At 41.7% G+C, this 26,183-nt stretch overlaps 1 protein-coding gene across 1 annotated transcript; it reads right to left on the minus strand.

Moving 5' to 3' along the window:
• Positions 1-211: 211 nt before the first annotated feature.
• Positions 212-26,179, minus strand: ube2g1a (ubiquitin-conjugating enzyme E2G 1a). Its single transcript, XM_083638285.1, has 6 exons — positions 26,013-26,179; positions 23,619-23,721; positions 8,430-8,527; positions 4,337-4,515; positions 3,670-3,789; positions 212-1,626 (listed from the first exon to the last, which is right to left on the minus strand). The coding sequence occupies exons 1-5, from the start codon at positions 26,056-26,058 to the stop codon at positions 3,703-3,705; spliced, it is 513 nt and encodes a 170-aa protein (XP_083494411.1). The 5' UTR covers positions 26,059-26,179; the 3' UTR covers positions 212-1,626; positions 3,670-3,702.
• Positions 26,180-26,183: the final 4 nt, after the last annotated feature.

Consider the following 26,183-nt stretch of genomic DNA (forward strand, 5'->3'; position numbering starts at 1 on the left):
TTTCAGTGGCACTCTTCATACTCTGGTTTCTGTTGTCTTTATCATGAGGACCAAGTTGGTCAAGGCGAGCGGAATGGTCAGACAATCAAAACACAAAGATCCAACACTATTAGCTTGTTTGTTGGAATTCCTCCTGCTCAGTGCTCAATATAATTCTTCAAGTCTTACCCAAAATACAACTGAATTAAATACACAAGTAAATATTGGAAAAAAGAGTCATTTTAGAATAGCTCACTACAGGTGACAATTTCCATAACATGAAAAATATTCATCAGTATTTTGACTTTGTACATTAGGCAAAAACTGCAATAGTTCATCAGAACATAAACAAGAGAATTGGGATCAGCAGAGAGGGGGAGAAAATAAAATGGGCACACATACTGTTGACACAAACACTCAGAACATTCGCAAACCAAATCCCAGAAACATTCAGCAAAATAAGGTCAACTAAAGATAAAGCATGCATAACAATTCCTAAATAGGACAACACAGAAACGGAGTAGAGGCTGCTAAAATAACAGAATATTGGAGAAGTGGACCCCAAAACAACCCAAATTTTATCAAGATGTACACTTCACACTAGGCGAGTTATTGCTACACCAAATTGTTGTGTGTATATATATATATATATATATATATATACACATATATATATATATATATATCTCTCTCCTGGTGAATTTGTGCATACACACAATTTTCAAGGTGGTACACAATTTCTAAATTTTTTCAAATATTTTTAACACTCATTCAATGCAGGGTGAAGTGGCCAAGCATTTATCAGGAGGCACTTTCGAAAATCTTCTTTGCATGCATGGACAAAAAATGGGCATGTTCCCTTTCTAAAGGCAACCACTTCCCGTAACGTGTGTGTGTGTCTGTGTGTGTGCATGGCCGTGGGGGAAAACGGGAGGATTTCCCCCAAGCTGACCAATTGACCACTAATCTATGACGAGACACCGCCTGAATGTATGGAAAGACCCATAACTGGGGGAAGGACAAGAAAAAAAACATCCTACACGTAGCCACATACAGTGTTGGGTTGTGAGTGTGAGAACCCATGAAGACATGCTGTGTATTCAAATAGGCCAGTATTCCACCAAAGACTTTTCACCAGTCATTCATGTCCTGCTTGACTCAATCAAGCTCTTCAGGGGTGAGATTCTTCCAACAACATTGCATTTTCTTTCTCGATAAGACCTCCTCTTAAAACAATCTAAGCAGAACTAATGCACACTGGAGTTGATAAAGGGAAAATGGACTAAAAACAAACAAAAAACTCAAAAGTTCTATCTAATCCAGGGCTATTCATTTGGTCTAAGTGTCTTGATGGATGTAAAGGGAGCTTATATATTATCCGGTTTAGTCTGTGCTATATACACGTCTTTACAATATTTTCCTGAATGTTGAAGCAGTTCATAGACTTGAAAAAATGTTTCATCAGCTTCAGTTTTCTTTTTTGAGTTGGCACTTGCTTGGCGGTTTTCTGTCAGCCTTTGTAGTCACTGTTATGTTCTATTGCAGCCTACTGTGGCCAGCCTGTTCCCACCAAGTCAAGGAGGACAAGCCTGGCAACTGGCTGGAAGAGTGCAGGGAACAGTGGCATGTTGATTTTCAATTGGAGACCTATGGGACAACAAACGACAAATAAAAGAAAATTAGTAATACAGCAGTGACGGAAATGTTAATTGCACTGCCATACTTTCTAATTACAAAGACAGCACTGTAGTAGTCTGACTGCCTGGAAGCAGGCTGCGCGTCTAAGCTCTGCCATCGGTGCTGATCGGCTCCGACCATTTCAGTTGGAGCGGGAAGACATTTCCCTTCCACTCCCTTCATGTCACAATGTAACAATCTACACACTGAAAATGGCAAGTTTTAACAGATTTGCATTGTGCCACTAAGCTGGCCTGCTTCGTCCTTTCGGTGGATGGCTGTAAGATAACAACCTTTTTTCCCGCTAGACCAGAGTGAGAGAAAGAACAGCCAGACTCTCCTGCACTGGTGCAGCGTGAAACGGAGATAGTCTGCTGGCAAGCGACACTAGTACTGTAGTAAAACAGGCATACATGAGTGAGATAATGTGCAGTAAAAGGTTGGCAGCCTGTTGCGCCAGCTGGACGTGTGTTTGATCGTAAGTCAGATTTTCACTAATAATTAGGGATAGGCATTTCTAGCAAAAACACTAGTCGAAATTCACTGGGCCAAAGTCAACTTTTCAGCTAAATTCGTCAGGGGGGGGTGGGGGGGAATATATATATATATATATATATATTTTGGTGAGTCAAATTTTACATGGTCTCCCCTGATTCTAAGTATAGTTGAATCGCTTGGTTTGACCAAGTAAAAGTTTTTATAAGCATTTTACACAAGGTCTATGGAAAAATTAATGGTGGATGAAATTCCATGGACAGGGAGTGACTTTGGCACTCTTATTATCATTAGGCAGCTAGACCTACGTTAGCCGTTAGCATTAGCGTAGCACCGAGGTGGCCCATGGAACAGTAGACAGAATATCAGCTTTTCTTCATGCAGTAACAAGCATTGAAACATTTTCCTTGTGGCTGAGTGTTGCTGTAATATAGACGGTCTAAGACCATTTCTACTACATTTCTAGCGTTTCTAGAGCTACTGGGTGCTTCTCACTGGTGCTGCTACTGTCAGAGCTGTTCTGCTCCAGTGCACAATGCGCAGCACCTACAGCAACGTCACATGGACAAACGGTGTCATTCTTAAAGAGACAGGCGCAGGTAAAAACAAAAAATTATATATTATATATATATATAAAAAGATTTTCGACTTTCAATAATAAAAGCCGATCTTGATAATAAAAACGATTATTCGAAAAATTGAAATTCGTTGCCCATCCCTACTAATAATACAGTGAAACCATTGATTTAGTTTGATCATCTTTGTTGAGTTGGACTATGGAGACATGTGGTGCATCAGCTGCATCTTAATTAGTAGAGCGTAAAAGGACCACTGACCAAAATACTGCTGCAATGCAGACAATGACGTTTTTACCTTCATTGGCCATTTACATGGGCCAAAATCAATTTCTTATACATCCCCTATTAATGAAGGTAATATCATTTGATTTACAGTGAAGTGAAAGTAAAAGAGCATAGCCATGGCTGAATTAGAAACACTAAACATTAAATATGTATATTATGTAGTAGTATTAACAATAGACTTCATTTGGGGTTTGTCTCCCTCCCATGCACACTACAATCACAGATAAATCTACTTTATGCATATGCCTTGTAACCAATACAGACAACAGTAGTGACATCAAGTGGCATAACTATGAATTTCAACAGGGTCAAAGTTATGCAGATAAACCTAATCTAATGCAATTATTGCTATCACTTAGAAGTAAACAAAACATTACCGGTAATTGTTAGATAGCTAAACTGTTCTTTAGTTTTTAGATTTAAGTTTTATGTTATGTTTACGTTGGAACTATTTTAGTTGGTACAACCGTTAAAATCTTTGTAATGCGTAAACTTGGACTTTGTGAGAATGTTTGTTCAACCTAGCCCAACATTCAAACTTGAGTTTAACTGCAACTGGAGCCGTTCCTGAGCAGCTGAAGTCAGTTCTGATCTAGCTTATAAAGTCAGTTCTGATCTAGCTTATAAAACGAAGAGTGCAGAACACAACACATACCCTGAAAACATGAAGCTAGAGCCTTGCTGAATATCACTCAAACGCAGTCTCTTGGCTCTTTCGTACACAACGGCCCACTTTCCTTTTGAATTCTCCATGTCTGTCCTCCCTCCACTCTTTCTGCAGAGAGAGAGAGAGAGAAAGAGAGAAAGGGGAAATAGAAAAGTAGTTGATTAATGTGCCATAAGCCCCATTTAACTACCCAACCCCTAATGAGCTGGAACATAGTCTGACACCCCTGTGCAAAGGTTTCTTAGCCATTCCAAATTATCATAAAATGATCATTTCATATGATCATGCTGTTCATGTTAAAATTAAAATACACTATTGCTTCTGCTCCTAGAGCCCTAGGAGTTTATATATATTTTTCTTCCCATACTGTGATGCTTGCATCCCATTGCTGCAATTTTTCCTAATTTTATGATCATAATATTTACCATCAATATGACATTTGCTGTATTCATTGGCATTCATTTATTTATTGTCATGGATTTATAGTATATAATCCAAAACACAAAACATCTAAGGATGGTATTTACTGTGCCTTTTTTGTGTAAAAAGAATATCTACCAAATAGGGACAGTATGAAGTTGTTTTGAAAGAAGCACATCAATTGTTTTCATTCGAATAACATTGCTAATCATCAACCTTTAACAAGTGAACTTACTGCAGCATCCACATTGGCTGGTGAGTCACCATTTGGGTCTGCCAGCATAGAGATAACACTAATCATGATGGTTTCCACTGTGTGGATGGGCAGCCAGCGCTCCTCTGGTTTCTCATAGCCATACTTATCTTCCCCAGGTTCGTGCAAAATAGAAATACATACATCTCCATTCTTGTCAACTAGAAACAAAACAGTACAAAACATTAGAATTCATGAGGGAGAAAAGGTTTTAGGCAGCAAATCCTGTGTTATAACATATGTTTACGAAATTCCCCGCTTTCTGCTCAAAATGTGCAAACACAAAGTGTGTATTGTCGAATGGGGTAGTGTGGATTGTCAAGCTATCTGTCATTGGTGTAATGTTTTTGGAATGATAAGAATCATTAGAAACGATTACCGTATACACTCAATGTTAGAAACTAGCTGTCAATTTCATTCTTGAATACTGTTTATATACTAGAGCATGTTCTTGAATGTACCAAAGTTTTACAGTGTAATAAATACATTTAACCAAATGTTTTATAATAATTAAAGTTAACATGCCCATGTTCTGTGGTTCTGAAAGTGGGGTCCCGGGACCCCCACGGTCCTTGAGGGGGTTCGCAATCAATAAGGGTAATAATTTATTTTCACTATAATTCCATCCATAAGTAACAAAATGACAGAATGCATGACTGTTTTGGTCATGGATTTCATACACTTTCTCTAATATTTAAACATCTAAAGTGTGACGACCATCCCAGCTCCTGGTCATGGCCGTTTCTCAATAAGCATTCTTGTGTGTTCTTGCGTTCTTGTGTCCCTGTGAAACGTCATCAGTCGCAGCCCAAGTACTGTTCCGATACAAAGTTCACATTTCGCCAAGAACGCTTAAAATTCCCGGATGTGTTCTCGACACGCCCACTTTACCGAGGATGCTCTGGTTGGTGACTTGTGTCAACTTGGCAAGGCAGATATCAGAGCATGCATTTCAGCATAAGCAGAGGCAGAACGCAGCAGAGAAGACGCCATAAGCTCCGGAAAGTTTTTTACAATTTAAAGTTTTATTTCATCACTAAATTAATTTCTGATGACTTTTGATGCCTACAAGCAGGGTAGTAGGTTTCAATAAGTGCCACTTTACGAACATTTATGGCGAAAAATGGTAAAAAGTTCCAGAACACAATTGGCTGCATCTACATCAGCTGAGCTTTTTATTTGTGTAGTACTGCAGGCGGCCTCTGCGCTGGTATTGCGCAATACTCTCAAGAACACATCGTCTCAAACTGCCAACAGCGTCATGTGTGCTTGTGACCTAGCAAGTTCATTCTTCCAAGAACGACTAGCAAGAACGTTCTCCCCAAGAACCCAAGAACAAGAATGCATTCTTGGTATTGAGAAACGGGCCCCGTGCTTCCAGGAACCTGGTGTTGGGGTTGTTAGGCTGATTGGGTACACCTGGGCCAAGTGTACTCATTGGGCTTAAGAAGACCTTCAGACCATTCAGTTTCTCTTCCTCCTCCCAGATGCACCTTTTAAGCTTATTTTAGTTATCTTGTCATACATTCATTCATTATTTTACTGCAAGAAATCCTGGGGGTAGTTGGTACAGAAGTACCAAGGTAAAATGGTTGTTGACATTAACTCATTGAGTGCCAATGACGACAGTTGTCGTCAATTCGAATACTAACGTAGAGTGCCAAAGACGACGATTGTCGTCAATTGCGTTTTTTGACGATGGGACGTGGATCAATGCCCGATACATCTCCTGTACAAATATTGTAGCTATTGGAGGTCTATAACCTATTTTACCGACCCAGTAGGTGGCGACAGTGCTCTCCAGATTACAGAAAGGTCCGGAAAACAGGAGGAAAAAGCTGTGATCAAAGAGAAACCGATGCATGCTGCAGGCAGAGCCATATAGATTGCTCTGTCTGCAGCTGAGGTTGTCTGCGAACCGCAGTCAATCCGCGCACACAACTGAGCTCCTCTGCCTCTGTCTGTCTGTCTGCATAGTTTCTTCACACGATTAGCCGCCAGAAAGGCAGCACCCGACGCCGAAGGGCCAAACCTTTCCCTGCAGTCCGGGTTGGCATTTCCTTGTCGCGCTGGGAGCCGCCCGGCGCACACAAACGGAGCGCTCTGAAAATAGACTGGGTGCGTGAGGCTGTGTAGTGTGGGGAGGAGTTTGCAGCTGAGGGGGGGAGAGGGGGGTGGGGCACGCAGGCACCACACAACTACCCCACGTCACTACATCATAAAATATTATCTTCAGACTCAGTGAATGTGCTTGAAATGCTGCATTTCACAAAAGGCGGAATAACTCAGCTTCTAATTTGAAAAGTCTCTTTTTGCTCAAAACAGCCTATCTTCTCCGGCTCATAACTAAAGAACGGAAAATGGGATCAATAAACTTTTTTTTGCAGATGATAGAAGAGTCTCATCGTTCTTTGTACGTGTTCGGTGTTTACATAGTAATATCACACAATATTCTGTGGGCCTCGAGAAATCACTGAAAACGCTCTGAAACTCTGGCACTGGGAGCGTCCGTTCTCCAAAAGTGGCTGGCACTCAATGAGTTAACATATTTTCAGTGAACATAATTCTGAAATGACTCCCAAAACATCCACCTTGTCAATCTCCTTCCTTGTGGTAAACCTTAAACGCACAGTATAGGGTATACTGTGCAAAAGTTACATTTCCACAATACTGGATGGCAGCCATCTTGGAATTCTGGGTCAAAATTATGCCATAATGTCAAACTGATGTCAGAATCGGATTCTTCATGGTTGACTTACACCGAAAAGTGTCTTCATACATTATTCTAGGTGCTCTGGGTCAAAAGTCAATTTTTCAACATGGCGCCAGTGGCCATCTTGGATTTGGCCATCTGGCAAAGAAAATCCCAGGATCTTTAGGAGGGACCTGGGCGCTATTTTAACAAAAGGTCTATATAAGTCAAATCACTCATCAAAACATCTTAGCCAGAGAATGGTCATGGTTTTGAAGTTATAGCATCGGTTATCAGATACTGTCATTTCCTTCTCACGTCATCGAATTCACCATTGATTAGTCACTTTAACAGTTTATGATGTTCTATTTGGTATCATTGTAATCCTTGACCATGAAAACGTTGGGATAGACATCACCTTTTCTGTGTTAGCATGTGTGGTTCAGGAGATATGATGCAAACTACATACTTTGCTTATGGCAGAATATGTGCTTTTGTAACGAACATTAAATACCGACCGGGTACAGCCATCAGCTCCTCACAGCAGTAATGCTATGAGCATGTACATTAACTGAAGTTGGCCGCAGTGTAGCTGCTGAATGTTGCCAAACTTCATTCATAGTTTACAATGCAACCAGCCGGCCGGCTAACGCTGAACCGATAGAACAAATACAATTGTGTCTGACACAGAAGAGAAAAAGTGGGTGGGGCAACATAAGGTGAACAGGCCCCGAACATTGAACTGTCAGTGCACAGGGCCTCTGCACATCATTTGCTTTGTTTGGCACATAATAAACTGTCGACTGCAGAAACAGACACTGCACATCTGCACCTTGAACATTTTAACTGCAGCTATGCCGTGATCTACATCATGTACATCCTCTTGTCACCATTGAAATGTTGCACTTTCCTCTTATCTTGTTATTTTAATGCAATGCACTTTTCTTCTAACCATCGTATTTTAACGCCACATATTGTTTTAGTGTAATGTACTTTTTTATGGCATCGAGTGTTGGAGTCGCAACCTAATTTAATTGTACTTGACTGGTACAATGACAATAAAGATATTCAATTCAATAATCAAAATCACATTTCCACCGGACTTCAAGATACTCAATCTTCTCCCAAACCACAACTGTTTCATTATATATATTTTCTTTACCTACGATGAATTTCTGAGCAGTGCGCTAGTTTAAAAATAAAAACATGCTATAACTACTGCGCTATGAACGCTTTAAGCTCACCCTGGCCCTGGTAAACCCTACTGGACAAGTATTCCACTGACTGTACGTCTAACAGAGCTATAACCTCTATTTTCAGAAAAGGACCTAGTGCAAAAAAAAAAGCAAGTTTAATTCATAGCACACTAGATTTTGTACCTACCATTAGGATGCCAAATATCTGTGATAAATTTCATTTTAGGCGGCCTGAGAGGGTAGTCTTTGGGAAATGTCAGATGAGCTTTAAATACACCACCTTCACTGTGAACAAAGAAGAGCAAAGAGAAAAATCAATATTTATCATTAGTAGTTACACGTTTCAAAAGACCCAGACCTATGGAAGTGAGTAATGTCAGGGTTTGTCCGGTCAGATCATGCTAATAATAATAATAATAATAAATATGGGATTTATATAGCGCTTTTCAAGGACTCAAAGACGCTTTACACTAAACACTAAAAGGGCGGGGGCGATGAAGGTGCAACAGACAATGGACAAACACGACACAGACACACAGGGATAGGCAGGGGGAACTTAAGAGAAGGCAGAGAGATGGGTCTTGAGGCGGGATTGGAATACAGTGAGGGACTCTGATTCTCTAATGTCCGGGGGGAGAGAGTTCCAGAGCTTGGGAGCTGCCCTGGAGAAAGCTGTCACCGAAACTGTCGAGGTTGGACTTGGGAGCGGAGAGAAGTCCGGCAGAGGTGGATCTGAGGGCCCGGGAGGGTTGGTAGGGGCAGAGGAGGTTGGTGAGATATGGGGGGGGCCAGTTGGTGAAGAGCTTTGTATGTGATGACGAGGATTTTGTAGGTGATCCGGGAGGAGACGGGAAGCCAGTGGAGTTGTTTACTGTCATGCGTAGATTTGACTTTTGGGTTAGTGTATATAGTCATGGACCCTGGACAGTAGGGTTGTGCGATGTCATGAAAATACCCATCGTGATTGTTTTACAGTGAAACATCGTTTTGGACGATGGCATCGTTGCGGGTGGGGGGAATAATTATTTATTTATTAAGTCGCTGCGTTGCTGTAATTCCATTTGGCTAGCCGCTGCAATGCGTTCACGTTAACAACACAGGACAGCTGAGCTCTATGATACCAGTGGGCTTGGATAGGCTATTAGCCTCTGCTCTGTGCTACAGCACAGAGCCAGGCGACTGAAGTGGGCAGTGGCTGTCACTACCAGCAATTTGAACGGCGCAAAACAAATAACGTTAACGTTACAGATCCTCACCAACAACGTGTGTGTGTTGAATTTAACTAGCTGGCAGAAAACTGACTGAATTACTGGCTGATATAACGTTAGATTTGCGTGGGCTTTTGAACCTAGAGAGAGTTTAGGAGAAATGGCTAACGCAGCTGCTGTATCTTGTATGGAGCGACTCCAACTTTCACTTTGGAAACAGGCGAGTTAAATTCACAGTTGAAGACTTGTACTCACTTTGGTGGGTTGAAAACAGGAAAGAACGTGAAGTGTCTTCTTTGTCTTAAAAAGTTTTCACAACACAGCCGACTTCTCACGCGCTGGGGATGCCCCGGCAACATTAAACAATCGCACCCAGTTCAGAGAAGCAGTGGAGCGGAGGAGGGGGAGGAGGAGGGGGAGGGGAGGCTTCCCTGAACTGAACTGGGTGCACTTGGTTTAATGCCGCCGGCGCGTCCCCCGTGCGTCACGGTAAGTGGACTTGGCCTTTTTATTATTAAAACGGCACAATTTTAATTCGAACAGATAATTAATTACGATGATCCAATGTAGAAGGCTCAGAGGTTGATGGGGGGTCGGCCCATCACGATGGTCGATGCCATCGTCCATCGTGCCAACCCCAGGGGACACAAATTATATCAGTCATTGTCAGAAATTATGGAGCAATGCGTTTTCACAGCACCCCAAGTTTCAGACATTTCAACATACAAATTAGGGCTGGGCGATAAAACGATAGCAATATTTATCGCGATAGACACGTGATCACTACAATAAAAAATGGCTCGATAGAGCCGTTCAATTAGAGCCATATGAAATCCGGGTTAACAGAATTGCGGACGGAATCACGGAATTGACCAATAAAAATGGAATCTACTGTAAAACGTGGAATACTGCAGAATTTGCCATAATTGGGCTGAAATTCAGTAATGATGTCACACACTCTCCCTGTCTTCCACACACGCAGCTGCCTGCACTTACAGTGGACTCTGCAGTAACGTTATATCACTACTTGTTAGTTAGTCTCGCTTACTCGTTAGTTAACGAGCGCATTAACAAGCGCATTTCCCCCCGCAATAGTGTCGGTGACAACATGTGCATAGACAATAATATGGACATGTCGAACACCCTGTCTGAAGTGTGCGTGAAGTAGCCTACATAACGTTAGATGTCAGCTGTGAATGATTCTGCCAATTCGACCATCTCACTTAAATATTCTATTTAATTCTGTTGTGTTGTTCGTTTAAAACGTTAGCATAACGTTAACTACTTGCAGATGGTCTTGATCACGTTACCTCAATTGACTGACTCTTTAAATACTTTGTAGACGCTAGGGCTGTTGAAACGAATTTTGATATTCGAATATTATTCGAATTTAATAATTATGAACGAAATTCGATTATTATTATTTTTTTTAAACGATTTTTTTTTTTTTTTAGAACACTAGAACAGTGACAAGTTCTGACAACATACTTGAAGAAAAGAGTGTTAACTGAAGTTGACTGTTGAAGCTGCTATACTGATGTAAACCTACCTGTAGCTCTTAAAATGTATGTTCATTCATTGTTAACTGAAGTTGACTGTTGAAGCTGCTATACTGAATGTAAACCTGTAGCTCTTAAGTGCAATACGTGACTGATTTTTTTTTGTTCATGGCTCATTGTTGTTTTGGCAAAGTTTACTTATTTGTTTATTGATAAGGAGCTCAAACAAAGGCTGTGTCTTTTTTTATTATCAATTATTTTATTTTAGCATTTCAGACAGCACCAATACATCACTGATGAATATTAACTAAGCTCTGCTTATCTGACCTATTTTCTAATGCAATGAATGTATGTACATTGTACAAGGAACATGTTTTCTTAAATAAACATCATTGCTGGACTATTTGTGATAAGCCTAATATTATTTTGAATATTCATCCACCATTCACTTTTCCATCTACATTTGGTAAAATGCTTAGAAAAAGTTTTACTTGGTCAAACCCAAAGATTCAGCTATATTTAGAATCAGAACATAACATAAGAGAAGACAACAATTCACTCAGACCAAAAGAAAAAAAATTCAAAATTCAAAATTCAATTAAAAATTAATTAAAATATTCGAATATAATTCGAATATTAAAATGTATAAAGCACTGAAATTCGAATTTGATTATAGAGGGAGATTGACAGCCCTAGTAGACGCCGTTATCAGTGTTGTGCATGTTACTTGCCTTCCTAGTCAAAGCCTTCAGACCGTAGTCTAGATGGCAACAGGGAATGAAAGACGAAATATCCACTTTTGCACCTGATAACCTGGAAAAGTTTCCTATGTGGCTGTGCATTCTTATTTACTTGACTCATGCCGTTTTTACACAATTTCTCCTTTCTCTAGGAGCTGCACGTTGACCCATTTAAAGTTAGCACAGATAAACACCACCACTTCCTGTTATAACTTTCAAAATAAAATAACATTTGAAGCATTTTCTGATGTTTAAAGTTAATGTTTTGTTCAAAGTTGTTTTTTCTTTACTTGAAGCACACAATGAGAATCTTAAAAGCACTTTACAAACAAAAACATCTACCAATGTTTTGTACAGTCATCTACTGTATTTCTGACTTGAAGCACTTGTTAAAAATAGTGCTTTGTTGTGTAAATTGTTGTTATATCTTATTAAATTGTGGACATTTATTCATCCCCATGTATTAGACACTTTCTGATGGTAAAATGAGTGTAAAAAGCAAAACACAGAATTCAGATAAATTAAAACAGAAACTAGAACGACCGCACCGTGGATTTATGCCTCTGCCATTAGTTCATTCTTAAGTCCAAATCGCCATTTGAGGCAAATTGGAAGAAATTCCGTCAAGGCGCTCCTGAGATGTTGCGTTAAAGAGCTTGGAAATTGGGTGTGTGAGGTCACAGTGACCTTGAACTTTGACCTTTAACTAGGGGTGGGCGATATGACGATCTTAGATCGTTGACGATCAGAATGGCTCCACTGGATGGCTCCAATGGATCTGCCTTTCCAGACAGATCGTAGAATCGCGCCACATAGACTATATACAGTCAATGCGCAACATGCAGTGCACATTCTATCAGTTGCATTTCTATTTTCTTTTCAACTTTCAAAGTTGTCCTCCCCTCCCCCTTTTCACTTCACAAAGTGCTGCTGCGGAGGACGACAACACTGAGGGGGGATTAGTTTGACACACACTTACACTTAACCAGGGCTCGACAGGACCTCCCGTCATCCCAGGGACGTTAAGAATAGCGTCAGGGATGATGGAAATTAATTTGGGGACGGAGCCGGGACGATGGTTGAAAAAAAAAAAAAAAAAGCCTAAACACAAATGCAACCTCTTTACAACACACACGCACACTAAACAAACATGCGGGTAGAGAGACAGGCAGATAGAGTCGAACTCATGGCGCAAAGTTATTTTAAATGCGAGGAGGCATTGCTCTTAATCTGCTGTCATCCTGCCTCGTATTCACAGGGGAGCTCCGTTTTCCCCTCTCTCACTCAATGCTGTGGTGTGTGTGTGTGTGTATGGGAGCCGCGTGTCAGACAGACAGAGCTGAGAGCTCTCTCTCCCGTCTGTCGGTCTCTCTCTCTCACTAGCTAATTAAAATGACAACAATCACGTGAATCACCCAACAAAAGCAACAGAAGGTGGACTCAAATCGCAGATAGCCCATATTCGTTCCATCGACCAACCCTACTGTAGCCAAAATAATAGTGAACCAATACATATAGGCTAGAGATAGATAGATAGAGAGATAGATAATGCTAGCTAGATAGATAGATAGATAGATATTATGAGCATGTGGATGCTTGTGAACATTATTTCTTAGCATATGAATTATTGTAAACTCAGGGTAAATGAACAACATGAAAATATTTATGAAACAAATTGTATTTTAAATTTCCAGGTTTCTCATGACCATACAAACCCTGAAATTAGTTTGTACTTGTACTGTTCAGTAACTTGCAAAATAGTCTTAAAAACCAATATGAAAAAGATTTGTGATAAGATCGTGGATCGTGATCCTGCCTGAAAAAATCGTGATATATTTTTGCCATATCGCCCACCCCTACCTTTAACCATCAAAATCTAATCAGTTCATCCTTGAGTCCAAGTTAATGTTTGAGGCAAATTTGATGAAACTCCTTCAAGGCATTCCTGAGATATCGCGTTAACAAGCTTGAAAATGGCGTTCGAAAGGTCACAGTGACCTTGACCTTGGCTTTGACCACCAAAATCTAATCAGTTCATGCTTGAGTCCAAGTCCACGGGACATTAACGTTACTGTAGACTAATGTTACTGTTACAGCAATTTCACAAATGCGGACATCTCCAACATTACTTTGTGGAATGCGGGGCAGATCATTCACTGAATCGCCTAACGTTAAACAACCCTGAAACACACATTACCAAACATTGTTTTTTGTTTGAGAATGCTGGCAACACTAGGCTATGTCATCAAAATAAAACGTCACCATGTCTGTAAATTACTGCTTGCACTCAGTCACTATGTATGACAGTGTCAGCATTACAATTATTACCTGTGTGCCTTGAAAATAAGGTGGTTAAAAATAAAGTGGTTAAATGCAAGCCACCTTTTCTTCTGATGTTTTTTATTAATAAAAACGGGTCATTAAAAATTATCAATAATTATCGATATCGACTGATATGAAATATTTTATATCGATATACTTTTCAGCTATATCGCCCAGCCCTAGTACAAATGTCAGAATTTAACTTTGAAATTCTCTAAAAAAATTGATAAAGTAAACTAGAACGACCGCACCGCGGATATATGCCTCTGTCAACAAGTGACCAGTCGACATCCATGTCTGTCCAGACTTTGACGTTTGAGCAAGAAATGAAGAAATTCCATCAAGGCATTACTGAGGTTTGGTGTTACCTAGCTTGAGACTGGCATTTGTGAGGTCACAGTGACCTTGACCTTTGACCACCAAAGTGTAATCAGTTCATCCTTGAGTCCAAGTGGGTGTTTGAGCCAAATGTGGCGAAATTCCATCCAGGTGTTCCTGAGATAACGCGTTAACGAGCTAGAAAATGGCATTCGTGAGGTCACAGCGACCTTGAACTTTAGTTTTGACCACCAAAATGTGTAATCAGTTCATCCTGGAGTCCAAGTGGACGTTTGAGACAAATTTGATGAAATACCATCAAGGTGTTCCAGAGATAGATATTGCAATAACGAGCATGAAACGAGCGGTCGTGAGGTCACAGTGACCTTGAACTTTGACCACCAAAATCTAATCAGTTTATCCTTGATTCCAAGTGGATGTTTGGGGCAAATTTGAAGAAATTCTGTCAAGGCATTCCTGAGATATCGCATTAACAAGCTTGAAAATGGTGTTCGAGAGGTCACAGTGACCTTGACCTTTGACCACCAAAATCTAATCAGTTCATACTAGATACAGTTAGTCTGCGTTTACTGCGGGGGTTAAATCCACAATCGTGTCTGCCTGGGCTGGGCTAGCTATGCTAACTATGCTGAATGGGGAGAACGAGAGGATTTACCCCACTCTGACCACGCCCCCAGCCAGCTACCCCAGGGTCTATCTATATATCTATATCCTTGAGTGCAAGTCGACGTTTGAGCCAAATTGGAAGAAATTCCATCAAGGCGTTCCTGAGATATCGCGTTAACGAACTTGGAAATGGCATTCGTGAGGTCATAGTGACCTTGAACTTTGACCAGCAAAATCGAATCAGTACATCCTTGAGTGCAAGTCGACGTTTGAGCCAAATTGGAAGAAATTCCATCAAGGCGTTCCTGAGATATCGCGTTAACGAACTTGGAAATGGCGTTTGTGTGGTCACAGTGACCTTGAACTTTGACCTTTGACCACCAAAATCGAATAAGTTCATCCTTGTGTCCAAGTCGACGTTTGAGGCAAATTTTATGAAATTCCGTCAAGGTGTTCCTCAGATATCGCGTTAACAAACATCGGACAACCTCCAGCCTGGTTATCGCCGACGGAGGCATAAAAGTGCTTGATTTTGAGTTGTTGTGTAGTCAGTTGTCCTGATCTCAAATATATGAGTCATTGCCAAAACTTATGGAGCAATGTGTTTTTACAGCACCCCACGTTTTAGAAAGGAACCATTTGAAGGTAAAAATGTGTCAGTTTAACTTTGAAATTCTTTAAAACAATACAGTAAAATGCTTGATTTTGGGTTAGTATGTAGTCTGGGTTTAGTCTAGGGAAAATAAGGTTTGACCTTAAACTAATTGCAACAGAATTTATTTTCAAATTTGTATGTTCATATTGATGCCCGAAACAATGAAGTTTTTTCGAAATGGCTGCCATTATTACAATTTTGGCCATATCTTGACTCCAACTAGACCTAGAATTACAAATTTGGTGTCTATTTCCACATTTTTGGAGGCAAGCAATCCACAGAAATGGTTGTTGAGTCTCTAAGTAGAACTGATTTTTTTAATGTAAGTATGTAGTCGTAATACAACATGGCATTTCTCACAATGTTAGCTACAACTTCGTATATGTTAATTACCGTAAATTCCGGACTATAAGGCGCACCGGTATATAAGCCGCAGCACCAAAATTGACTGTTTTTTTCTTATATAAGCCGCACCGGTCTATAAGCCGCGGGTGTTTTGATGTTTAATTACCATATGAAAGGGTTCGTGCACAGAGAGGAATGTCGGGAAAGAGATGGCTGTTTGGGGAAGCTCCCATTTATTAACATTTCAACAAAACAAAACAAAAGTCAGGTCACTAATCCCCAGACAAAATCACACAACAATAGGCTATATGTGCAGCAAACGGCTGTAACCAGAGAAGTCAAGTCACTAATCCTCGTCTTCCTCTTCTTCCTGCGTACTGAAACCACCAAAGTCCTCATCTTCAGTGTCGGAAACGAACAGGTTCAGGGTGGCTTCGTCAACCACTCTCCTCTCTCCTTCATTGTCACTCAAAACCAACGAACTCCTCTTCGTCACTGTCGGCATCGAACAGCCTCTGAAGCCTCTGACGGCCCTCAGCGCCAGCTGTGGCGGCGTCATCCTCTTCATCCCGCAGCAGTCCAGCGTTTTGGAACCCGTTGGTGATTGTGGATGTTTTCACACTCCTATAATATTCCGTGATCTTCCTTTGTGTGAATTCGCCGAAGTTTGTGATTTTCTCCTGGTAGTCGGGAGGGAGTTGTTCAGTAGTTCTCGCCCGGACGGACAGTCCCTTTCGTCTCATGAATCGGAAGCACCAAGATGGCCCACCTCTGAAATGTTCAATTTTCATTTCGGTGGCGACTGTTTTGGCCTTCAGTCGGATCTGCACCGTGGAAACGCCTCGGCCGTCTGCTCTCTGGGTCAACACCCAATCTTCAAGGGAATCTTCAAGTTCGGGCCATCTGCTTTTATGACCTCTGAAGGACTTTTTGGTCTTCTTGCACTGAGACAGTTCCTCCTGCTGCACCGTCCAACGCCTCACCATTGACTCATCGATGCCCAGGTTACGCGCTGCTGCTCTGTTTCCCTCTTTTAATGCGAGATTGACTGCTTTCAACTTGAAAGCTGCGTCGTGTGAATTTCTGCGTACCTTCCCCATGGTAAGTGAGAGTGTTGCTTCTACTGCTCGTCTTGTTGTGAATATTCCTTGATCTTCCTTTGTGTGAATTCGCCGAAGTTTGTGATTTTCTCCTGGTAGTCGGGGGAGGGAGTTGTTGGCCGAGTGGCCGTTTGCTTACCGTAATTACCATATGTAAGTGGTCACGCACAGAGGGGATTGTCGGGAAAGAGATGGCTGTTTGAGGAAGCTCCCATTTACCGTATTACCGTAACATTTCAACAAAACAACATAACACAACACCACCGTTGTTTATTTTTACAGTGCACACAGTGTCCGCGGTGTGGTGAAAAGAGGGCAAGAGAGGAAATTAAAACAGAAGTGGATTTATAGTTAGAAAGAGTGCTAAAAAAGAGAGATTTTATTTGTATTTTTTTTTTTTTTCTGAAAAAATCCATAGATAAGCCGCACCGTTATATAAGCCGCAGGGGCCAAAAAACGGGAAAAAAGCCGCGGCTTATAGTCCGGAATTTACGGTATACACATTTTGGGTGATACCTAGTCTCTTAGAACAGACGAGTTGGCTTCCGCAATTTTCAAATGCTTCCGCCATACCGTCTGTAATTCGTGGGGGAGAATCATGCACCAACCGGAATGGGAAGCAGAAAGGCGGGTCTTCCGCTCATTAGTCCAATCAGAATTTTTTTAAGGCGGGTCTTCCGCTCATTAGTCCAATCAGAATTTCTTTCCGTGGACACACGTGTCGTGATTGGTCGGATTTTGTCAAACTTCCTTCCAGTCTGAAGGTTTTTTCCCAACTTCCTTGTGCATGTTCTGGGGGTGTAACGTACAGACTGTATAGCTGCATTCGCCGGATGTAGATGAGACAGTCTGTTTTAAGAGACTAGGTGATACCCACTACCCTTGAGCATATTAAAGTGCTTGCCATTGAAAAAAAAAAGTTTGTCGTTTCCATATTTCCAATTAAAAATGTGTTACGGTAAATGCATTTATTCCCTCACAGTGTCTCTAAAAGTGTCTGGAAATACATAAAAAATGAGCACATCTATCTAAGGGAGCTAGGGCTCTGTTTGTTTGTCTGTTTGTCCCACTGATGACATCATCAGTGATGTCATAAATCCACTCACTCTCTCACACACACACACACACACCCACAAAGTCTCTGATGTCATCAGTGATGTCATAAATTGTGACATCATCAGTGATGTCAGAGGCATTGTGATAACATCAGTCATGTCATAAGAGGTTGTGATGCCATCAGTGATGTCATAAAAGCAGTTGTGACATCATCAGTGATGTCATAAGAGCAAGGGCCAGGGGTCCAACTGCTGCTATGATGTCACAGCTATCAGAAGTACTGGTTTGGCTCTCTGGTGTAACTCCAGCTATAAGGCCCATACCATGTAATATGTTGTGGCCAACCAACAACGGTTCTGATGTTATGGTCAACATTATCAGCAATGTACTGAATGAAGTGGCCTGAATGAAGTGACATTGCCAGGGAGGTATGTTCCTAGAGAAGCAGCTGCACTTGACTCAACTTTTTCACCTCCTGATATGAGGAACAGAATCGAAGGTTACCAAGTCTTTTCACCAAAAATCTAGATCCAAATTGGTGATGCATTTGTCAGTCCTATCTGTAATGGCGTGATGAGAACCCTTGCCCTTGCTGCCTGCATGGCCTGTCCTATTGCAGCTATGTTTAACTCACAGTTCTTGCCAGAAAACAGTTCTTTGAGGAGAAGCTGAAGGGTTTCCATGTTTCCTTTGGCAGATTATATATTTTGAGGGATATGCATCTCTGGGAATCTTGATATCTTTTATGTCAGTCTTTACCACTCTGGCAGCGGTTTTTACAAGACACTTTTTCTTCATCAACATCATTATTGTCCTTCCTAGATGCATGCAAAAATGCACTGAAAATATTTGAGGCCTTCGGCTTCAATGTAACCACTTCTGGTTTGCCATCGATTTCTGTAATGATTATTTGATCACCACTTCAAGGTATTGTTCAATTTTCAGTTAGGTCTCCAAGTGCAATTTGCTCATCATCATTCTGTTCTAAATAGCTGTCTGCTCTTTTTCTTTGGACAACCATGTATCAAAGGTCTGAGGTATTTGTATTTTGGTACAGATAGATGGCATCTGCAGCATGAAGATCTTGGGCAAATGAATCCTGAAGGTCTTCTTCCTCTGTGGTGTGTTATGGCAGTTGGCATCCTTTATGTTGCATTAACGCCTCCTTCTGAATTTATCCATCCACTGTTTCCCTACATTCTGTAAAACCCGATCCCCTCTCCTCTTTTGTTGGTCTTTCCTGAAAGTCTTCTTCTTCTTCTAATGGCTTTCTGGCAGACTGATGCCTTGCAGTGGTCCTAACAGGAAACAAGTGGGCGGGCAGCATGTGTGCCATGATTGTGATGTCACGATTGTCATGTATCAGTGATGTCATCAGTGATGTCACTTGAGCAATTGTGATGTCGTCAGTGATGTCACTTGAGCAATTGTGATGTCATCAGTGATGTAATAAATCCTTCTTCTGTGGTGTTTTATGGCAGTTGGCATCCTTTATGTTGCATTACCGCCTGGCTGAGGCTTTATAAGTGTTATAAGTTTATAAGTAGGGAGAAGAGCACAAGTGGTACATCATCTCCAGAGTAAGTGTTTATTGTTTATTTATTTTTGTTTATTGTTTATTTGCACAAAGAACATGAATAACAACAGACAGTACAAGTATCTTAATAAGCTATTATTAAGCTATACCTATTAGTAAGCTATTAGCTAACTAGTAAGTGCTTATTAAGCTAGCCTACTTTGAATGGTAACAGACAATGACTGTCATTGGTAACAGACGATAAATGGCGGTCAACTTATCCATAACCTTCGGATATGGAGAGCACTTAGCCTGTCCACTCGTCTGCATGTTTGAGCTACAACTTGCGCTGTGCCTTGCCGAAATCAAATTGCCTCCAATGCGAGACTCGAGATGACATGACTATGAAGTTATGGTTTGCGATGGCTGTCTAAAGGTAAAGGTAAAGTCCCACTGATTGTCACACAATGTGTGAAATTTGTTCTCAGCATTTGACCCATCCCCTGGGGGAGCGGTGAGCAGCAGCGTGCGCCGCGCTCGGGAATCACATGGTGATTTAACCCCCCAATTCCAACCCTTTGATGCTGAGTGCCAAGCAGGGAGGCAATGGGTCACATTTTTATAGTCTTTGGTATGACTCGGCCGGGGATCGAACTCACGAACTCCCAGTCTCAGGGCGGACACTCAGACCACAAGGCCACTGAGCTGGTAAAAGGAAGTCTGAAGGAACAAGATGTGCATGAAAACTCACCCTTTTCCACTAACTTAACATTAGAACATATTAGCCACACTTACATTTTTTATGTTTTGTTTTGTTATGTTACAGTATGTTTGGTAGGGCTTTTCCCTAGCCCCGCCCCTTTCCTGACCACACCACCTCCCCGATACACCTGTCCATGCCCCCTACCCAGCTCTCGAATCCAGACTCTCTACGACCTTCCTATCCCTAGCAATGGACCCTTTTCCCTAGCTCCGCCCCCTCCATTGAGCCTACCCGGATCAGATCCGCCCCAAAATGTAATGGGTTCTTCCTTCCTCTCAATACTGCGGTGTAGCACTAAACTCTATTGCAGCGGATTGGGCGTGATCAACCCTTCCGCGGGCAACGTTGCAGACAGAGTAGGAAGGCTGATCCGTGAGCGGCTGCTTCTGGGACGCGGGTCGGGGTCGTAATTGGCCGGGTCTACTGGGCGAGGGTGTATGATGTTGACAGACCCGAAACACCCCACGACCCCAGTTAACATCACTGACGCGTCCCAGCGCATGCAGTAGTATGTATATTTGAACCTAAACCCCTGGCTCCCCCTGGCCAGTGACACTTGGGAATAGACTAGGTGACAACCAAGTATAGTTTGGTGACAAGCTGGAGAGACAGTTGACGGTCGGAGAGACGGCATCCGGTACGGGATGGGTTTTAGCACCCCAGCCTGGCTCTCTCGTGAGGGAGAAATCCACAAACGCTACGGATCAGCCTCCTGAAAATCTGCGTAAACATCGGTGCGGCCTGTGGTCCTTCAGGCTAGAGCGAGATGCTCGGTGCAGGTGAATGACGTGCAACGCACAGGCCTCCTTGAGGCATCCTCCCTGCCCATGGTACGGCATGGTAGGATTGCCTTTTTCCGCGGGAGGTTCTGGTGAGACGAAGGAGGTGCCAGGCCTGGAATCACCCCACAGGGCCTTAGACCTCCATGCACCGAAGGTCTCTCAATACTGCGGTGTAGCACTAAACTCTATTGCAGCGGATTGGGCGTGATCAACCCTTCCGCGGGCAACGTTGCAGACAGAGTAGGAAGGCTGATCCGTGAGCGGCTGCTTCTGGGACGCGGGTCGGGGTCGTAATCGGCCGGGTCTACTGGGCGAGGGTGTATGATGTTGACAGACCCGAAACACCCCACGACCCCAGTTAACATCACTGATGACGCGTCCCAGCGCATGCAGTAGTATGTATATTTGAACCTTGGCCCAAGCTACACCCTTCCACCAAGTTTCATGAAAATCGGCCCAGTCGTTTTGCCGTAATCCTCCTGCTAACAGACAAATTACACCGAAAACATCACCTCCTTTGTGGAGACAATGCCAATTTTGACAATGTTCCACTACTGGGATTTTCTGGGATTTTTTGTATTTTAAATTGGAAGGTTTCAAGAGCTGAATACAACTTAAATAATTTCTGTTGCAATTAGTTTAAAGGGATAGTTCGGTTTGTTTGAAGTGGGGTCCTATCAGCTAGTTCGATACATTAACTTAATTAGGTACAGTGGTCTGCAGGCTGGGCGCATTGTGTAACGAGACCGCGCACTCAGAGCAGCACCCAAACCAGCCTTTTCTCTGTAAGTACGGGGGGTCAACAACTAAAACGTAATTTAGCCACCTAAAACAACGCCCACCTAAACAAATCGATATCCGTGTACATGCACGCTCTTTTTTGACAATTTTCAGCGCTTTACTTTTCCGCAAAACAGCAGTTTCATTCAACTACCGTATTCCTCCGCTAAAAGCCAGCACAGAGCACAGAGCCGCGGTTTACAAAACAGGAAGGCTTAGAAGAGAGATAAAACACTGACTTACTTTAGAGACAACAAGTCACCTGGCCTCTCTGGTCTGGGACGTTTTCCACAATTTATCCTGGGAATCGTGAAAAAGGTCTGCAGGGCACCCCGGCATTTAGGCAGCAGGCGCATCTCTCTGCCTGTTCACTCTCTGCAAAAGTTCCTCCTCTGTATTCTCTCTGGTTCATAATTGTATCCTCTTGTCACCAAGGTGAATGGCATATCATCCTCGCTATCAAAATCACTCATATTTTCGTTCGTGTATTCTATTTGTTGTGTCTTCACTAACAAACCGAGAGAAATAAAATACCCCCAAATAACTGCAGAGTAATCCAGTGCTGCGGCTCTGTGCAGGCTTTTAGCGGAGGAATACGGTTGTTGTACGGTTGGGAGAAAAAGCAGTGCCGAATGAAACTGCTGTTTTGCGGAAAAGTAAAGCGCTGAAAATTGTCAAAATAGAGCGTGCATGTACACGGATATCGATTTGTTTAGGTGGGTGTTGTTTTAGGTGCTAAATTACGTTTTAGTTGTTGACCCCCAGGACTTACAGAGAAAAAGCTGGTGAGGCTGCTGCTCTGGGTGCCGGATCTCGTTCGACGCTGCGCCCCGCTTCAAGACCACTGTACCTAATTAAGTTAGTGTATCTTACTAGCTGATAGGACCCCACTTCAAACAAACCGAACTATCCCTTTAAGGTTGGGTCATTTTTTCTCACAGATTCCCTAGACTAGTCCTGAACTCAAATATATCAGTCAAATATATATATAAATATATCATATATATCAGTCAAATATATCACTCAAACATATCAGTCATTGTCAGGATTTTTTTGGGCCTTGGGCTTTTGGCGCAGCATTAATTTCGTTGACGAAAACTATGACGAAAAATGTCAGTTGACTACCTATTTTCACTGGTGAAAACAAAACAAAGTTGTGACGTCAAAAACTATGAGGAAATCTATTGACATTTTCGTCTACAAATAAAAACGACTAAAATGATAGGGAGGGAGGAATTGGGAAGAGAATCCAACCAGAAGAGAAGAAGTTAAACAGTTAAATCTGTGTCTGTATCATGTTTATCCCCTAATACCATTTCAGAATAACAGATTAATAGACATTTTCAATGAGTTTTGAAATTCTAAAGAAACAATAGTTCAAGTTTTCTTTGACTAAGATGAGACTAAAATACTCATTTTTAGTCTACTAAAACTTGACTAAATAAAAACAGGATGAGGTTGACTAAATATGATAAAAACTAACAAGGACATTTGACAGAAGTCTAAAAAAAACACTACTTTGGGGGGTGCCTAAAACCTCTTTGGGGGGGGTGCCAAAAATTCCTCAATACAGGAAAAACACTCAAGTAATGTTGAGAGAAATAACTTGCTGAAACAACAAGCTCCTTCTAAACCCCATATTAATAAACAACGTGCTAGACTTACTATAGTGTATCTGGTGGGCCGATGATTAGGACTTCCCATCTGTAAAGGTCATTATCCTCAATCAGGCCTGCCGAGAATCCCTCCACTGGGTTCTTGTTCAGCTCTAGAGATAAAAAACAAAAACAAATGCCCACATAAGCCACAGCACTGCCAGGTCATATCAAGTACTCTGACACGGCACTCTTCTGAAGACCACACAGGAGAGACAACGTAACCCTTGTGTTAAGAGGCCTTGGCTGGGGTGTTTCGTAAGGAGCTGCAGACTGCAGTAACCACACACCACCGTAGTCCCGGGCTGAATCACAGTCAGTCACTGGACCAGACTCAAAAGCTCCAGATATATGCTGCACTTCGTAATTGCTAAGTTTATGCATAGTGTGATTTGGTCTTCATCAGTATGCCCAATACATTTTTAATAATCATAATTATGTATTGTAAAGAGTAAAAACGTGTACAAAAATCTTAAACAGGTGCCACACAGAATACAAAGCATAGAACAGTTAGGTAGTCTGTATATATTGCATGGTCCTGCCTGCTCATTACCATGAACAAATGCAATGTTTTTCAGGTCTATGCTCTTCATCAACCCAGCCATAGTCTACTATTCATAGTGGACTCCAAGACTGAAATATCCTGTCCAGGGAGAAAACAAAGTTGAAATACTGTGCTGATTTCCCACTCAACTTACAATTGACAATGAGATTGTGAATTAATTGAGTCATTTCATCGAGAACTCATAGTATTTTATCAATGTGGGAAAATGCCAGAAAAGAATATCACGACTGGCCAGCAGTTGGGCAAGAAGACAGTGAATCACACAATCAAATTTAAAGAGTAGCCTTAAATAAAGCACAGGGGGGGGGGGGTGGAGGGGGCACCCTTGGGCGATCAATGCGTCGCCACCACCAAAAACCATTGTTTCCCTATGGTACGTGTTTTTCTGGTGGTTTTTAGGCGCACATTAAAGTTTCAATATCCTCAATAACTTTTCAGCACAAGGCAAAGGCATGGAATTGCACTGCTCGTCAATGTCAGTTGGGCCAGGCAGTTAATCAAATCAAGCGGAAGGCGGGCTTTCCTTCCTGTTTTGATGCCGTTTGATGTGGTGGGAATGGTGGGACAGAGGAAAACATTCAAATCAGTTAGCAAAAAAAGAGGCTGTTTTACTTCTCTATTTTGAGTCTTCACTTGTAAATGCAGCTGAAGTTCCACACTTATTTTAGAGGCATATTCTTGCTTTTCCATAACCAAATGTGACAACATTGCCATAGCTACCTGTGTGGTTAAAATGTAATAGTAATATGATAAATGTATGTCCACATAAAGAGCAGACATATAGTCAAGTAATTCCAATATTTTCAGAACTTTCAGAAGTTGAATGATGGACCTCGAGGTTCCCACATTAAAAACAGATGCAAGCCGGCCATCCTGGTGACACCCTAATAGCCTACACTCATATATAAAGTAACTAAAGCATCTAGGATTTTCACAGTATCAGCTTGAGTGTGCATTGACATTTGAGAATTATGGGGCCATGGTATAAAATCCATCACATTTTACAATCCCCACGTCATTTAAGAGTCAGATTAAGAGTAAACCCATATTCTAAATGTAACGGAGTCTAGAGACAACTGGCCATCACTATTTTACAGAACATAAGACTTTTACACGGGCGGCTGTCGCCTTTGTTTTGTTGGATGTGTGAGAGGCCAGACGTGATGTGGGAGAAAACTGGGTAATGTGTTTAATCTTTCATTACAATGGGCTGAGACACAACACAAGATGCTAACATTAGATAAACGTTAGGTTAACTAGTTGGCATGTCACAGCTAAGTCACATACGCTAAATTAACGCTAACGTTAGTATTTAGCTCTACGTTAATAGCTTGCTAAAAAACGTTTGCAAACCAATCAAGGGAAAGTAGGTCAACTAACGTTAGGTAACAGTTAACGTTAGCTAAATCAATAAAACGATAGGATCACGTTAGTTGAGTAGCTAGAAAACATCAAATATAAAAATACAAAACAACAAATTGTTATGGCAGCTAACGCTAGCTCAAGACACATTGACGTTGTAAACATATTGGGCCAGCCAGCTAGGTTAGGTTAGCAGACTTCAAAAGTCGCTGATACTTCTGACAGCGAGGGTTTCAGTTCAAATGCACCGTCAACACAAACAAACAAATGAGGTGAGAAAACGTTTAATTTATGTTTGTTGAGAAATAGTTCTGTCAATAGCCACTGCAATAATATCAATGCTAGTGGAAGGTTTAAGATAAGTTTGCGCCAGCAGCTGCTGCATCACTTGAATCAAAGCTAACGTTAGCGTTAGCTCGACAGCTAGCCGACATTAGCTGGGCAGCCAGCATCCAATTGCCACTAATGTTTAATTACCTGCAAGCTGTCTCCTGAGTAACAGGGCTGACTGAGGCTCCGTCATGATTTAGCGAATGGAAATGCAGCTATGTTTAATGACAATATTTCGGACGACAGCGTTAACTTATCGTCAAATAAACAGCTGCGTCCCGTCTATTTTCTGTTTGGCATTCTCCTCATCCTTCTTCT

This window comes from Poromitra crassiceps (assembly GCF_964638095.1).
Source record: "Poromitra crassiceps genome assembly, chromosome: 1".
NCBI classification, from domain to species: domain Eukaryota; kingdom Metazoa; phylum Chordata; class Actinopteri; order Beryciformes; family Melamphaidae; genus Poromitra; species Poromitra crassiceps.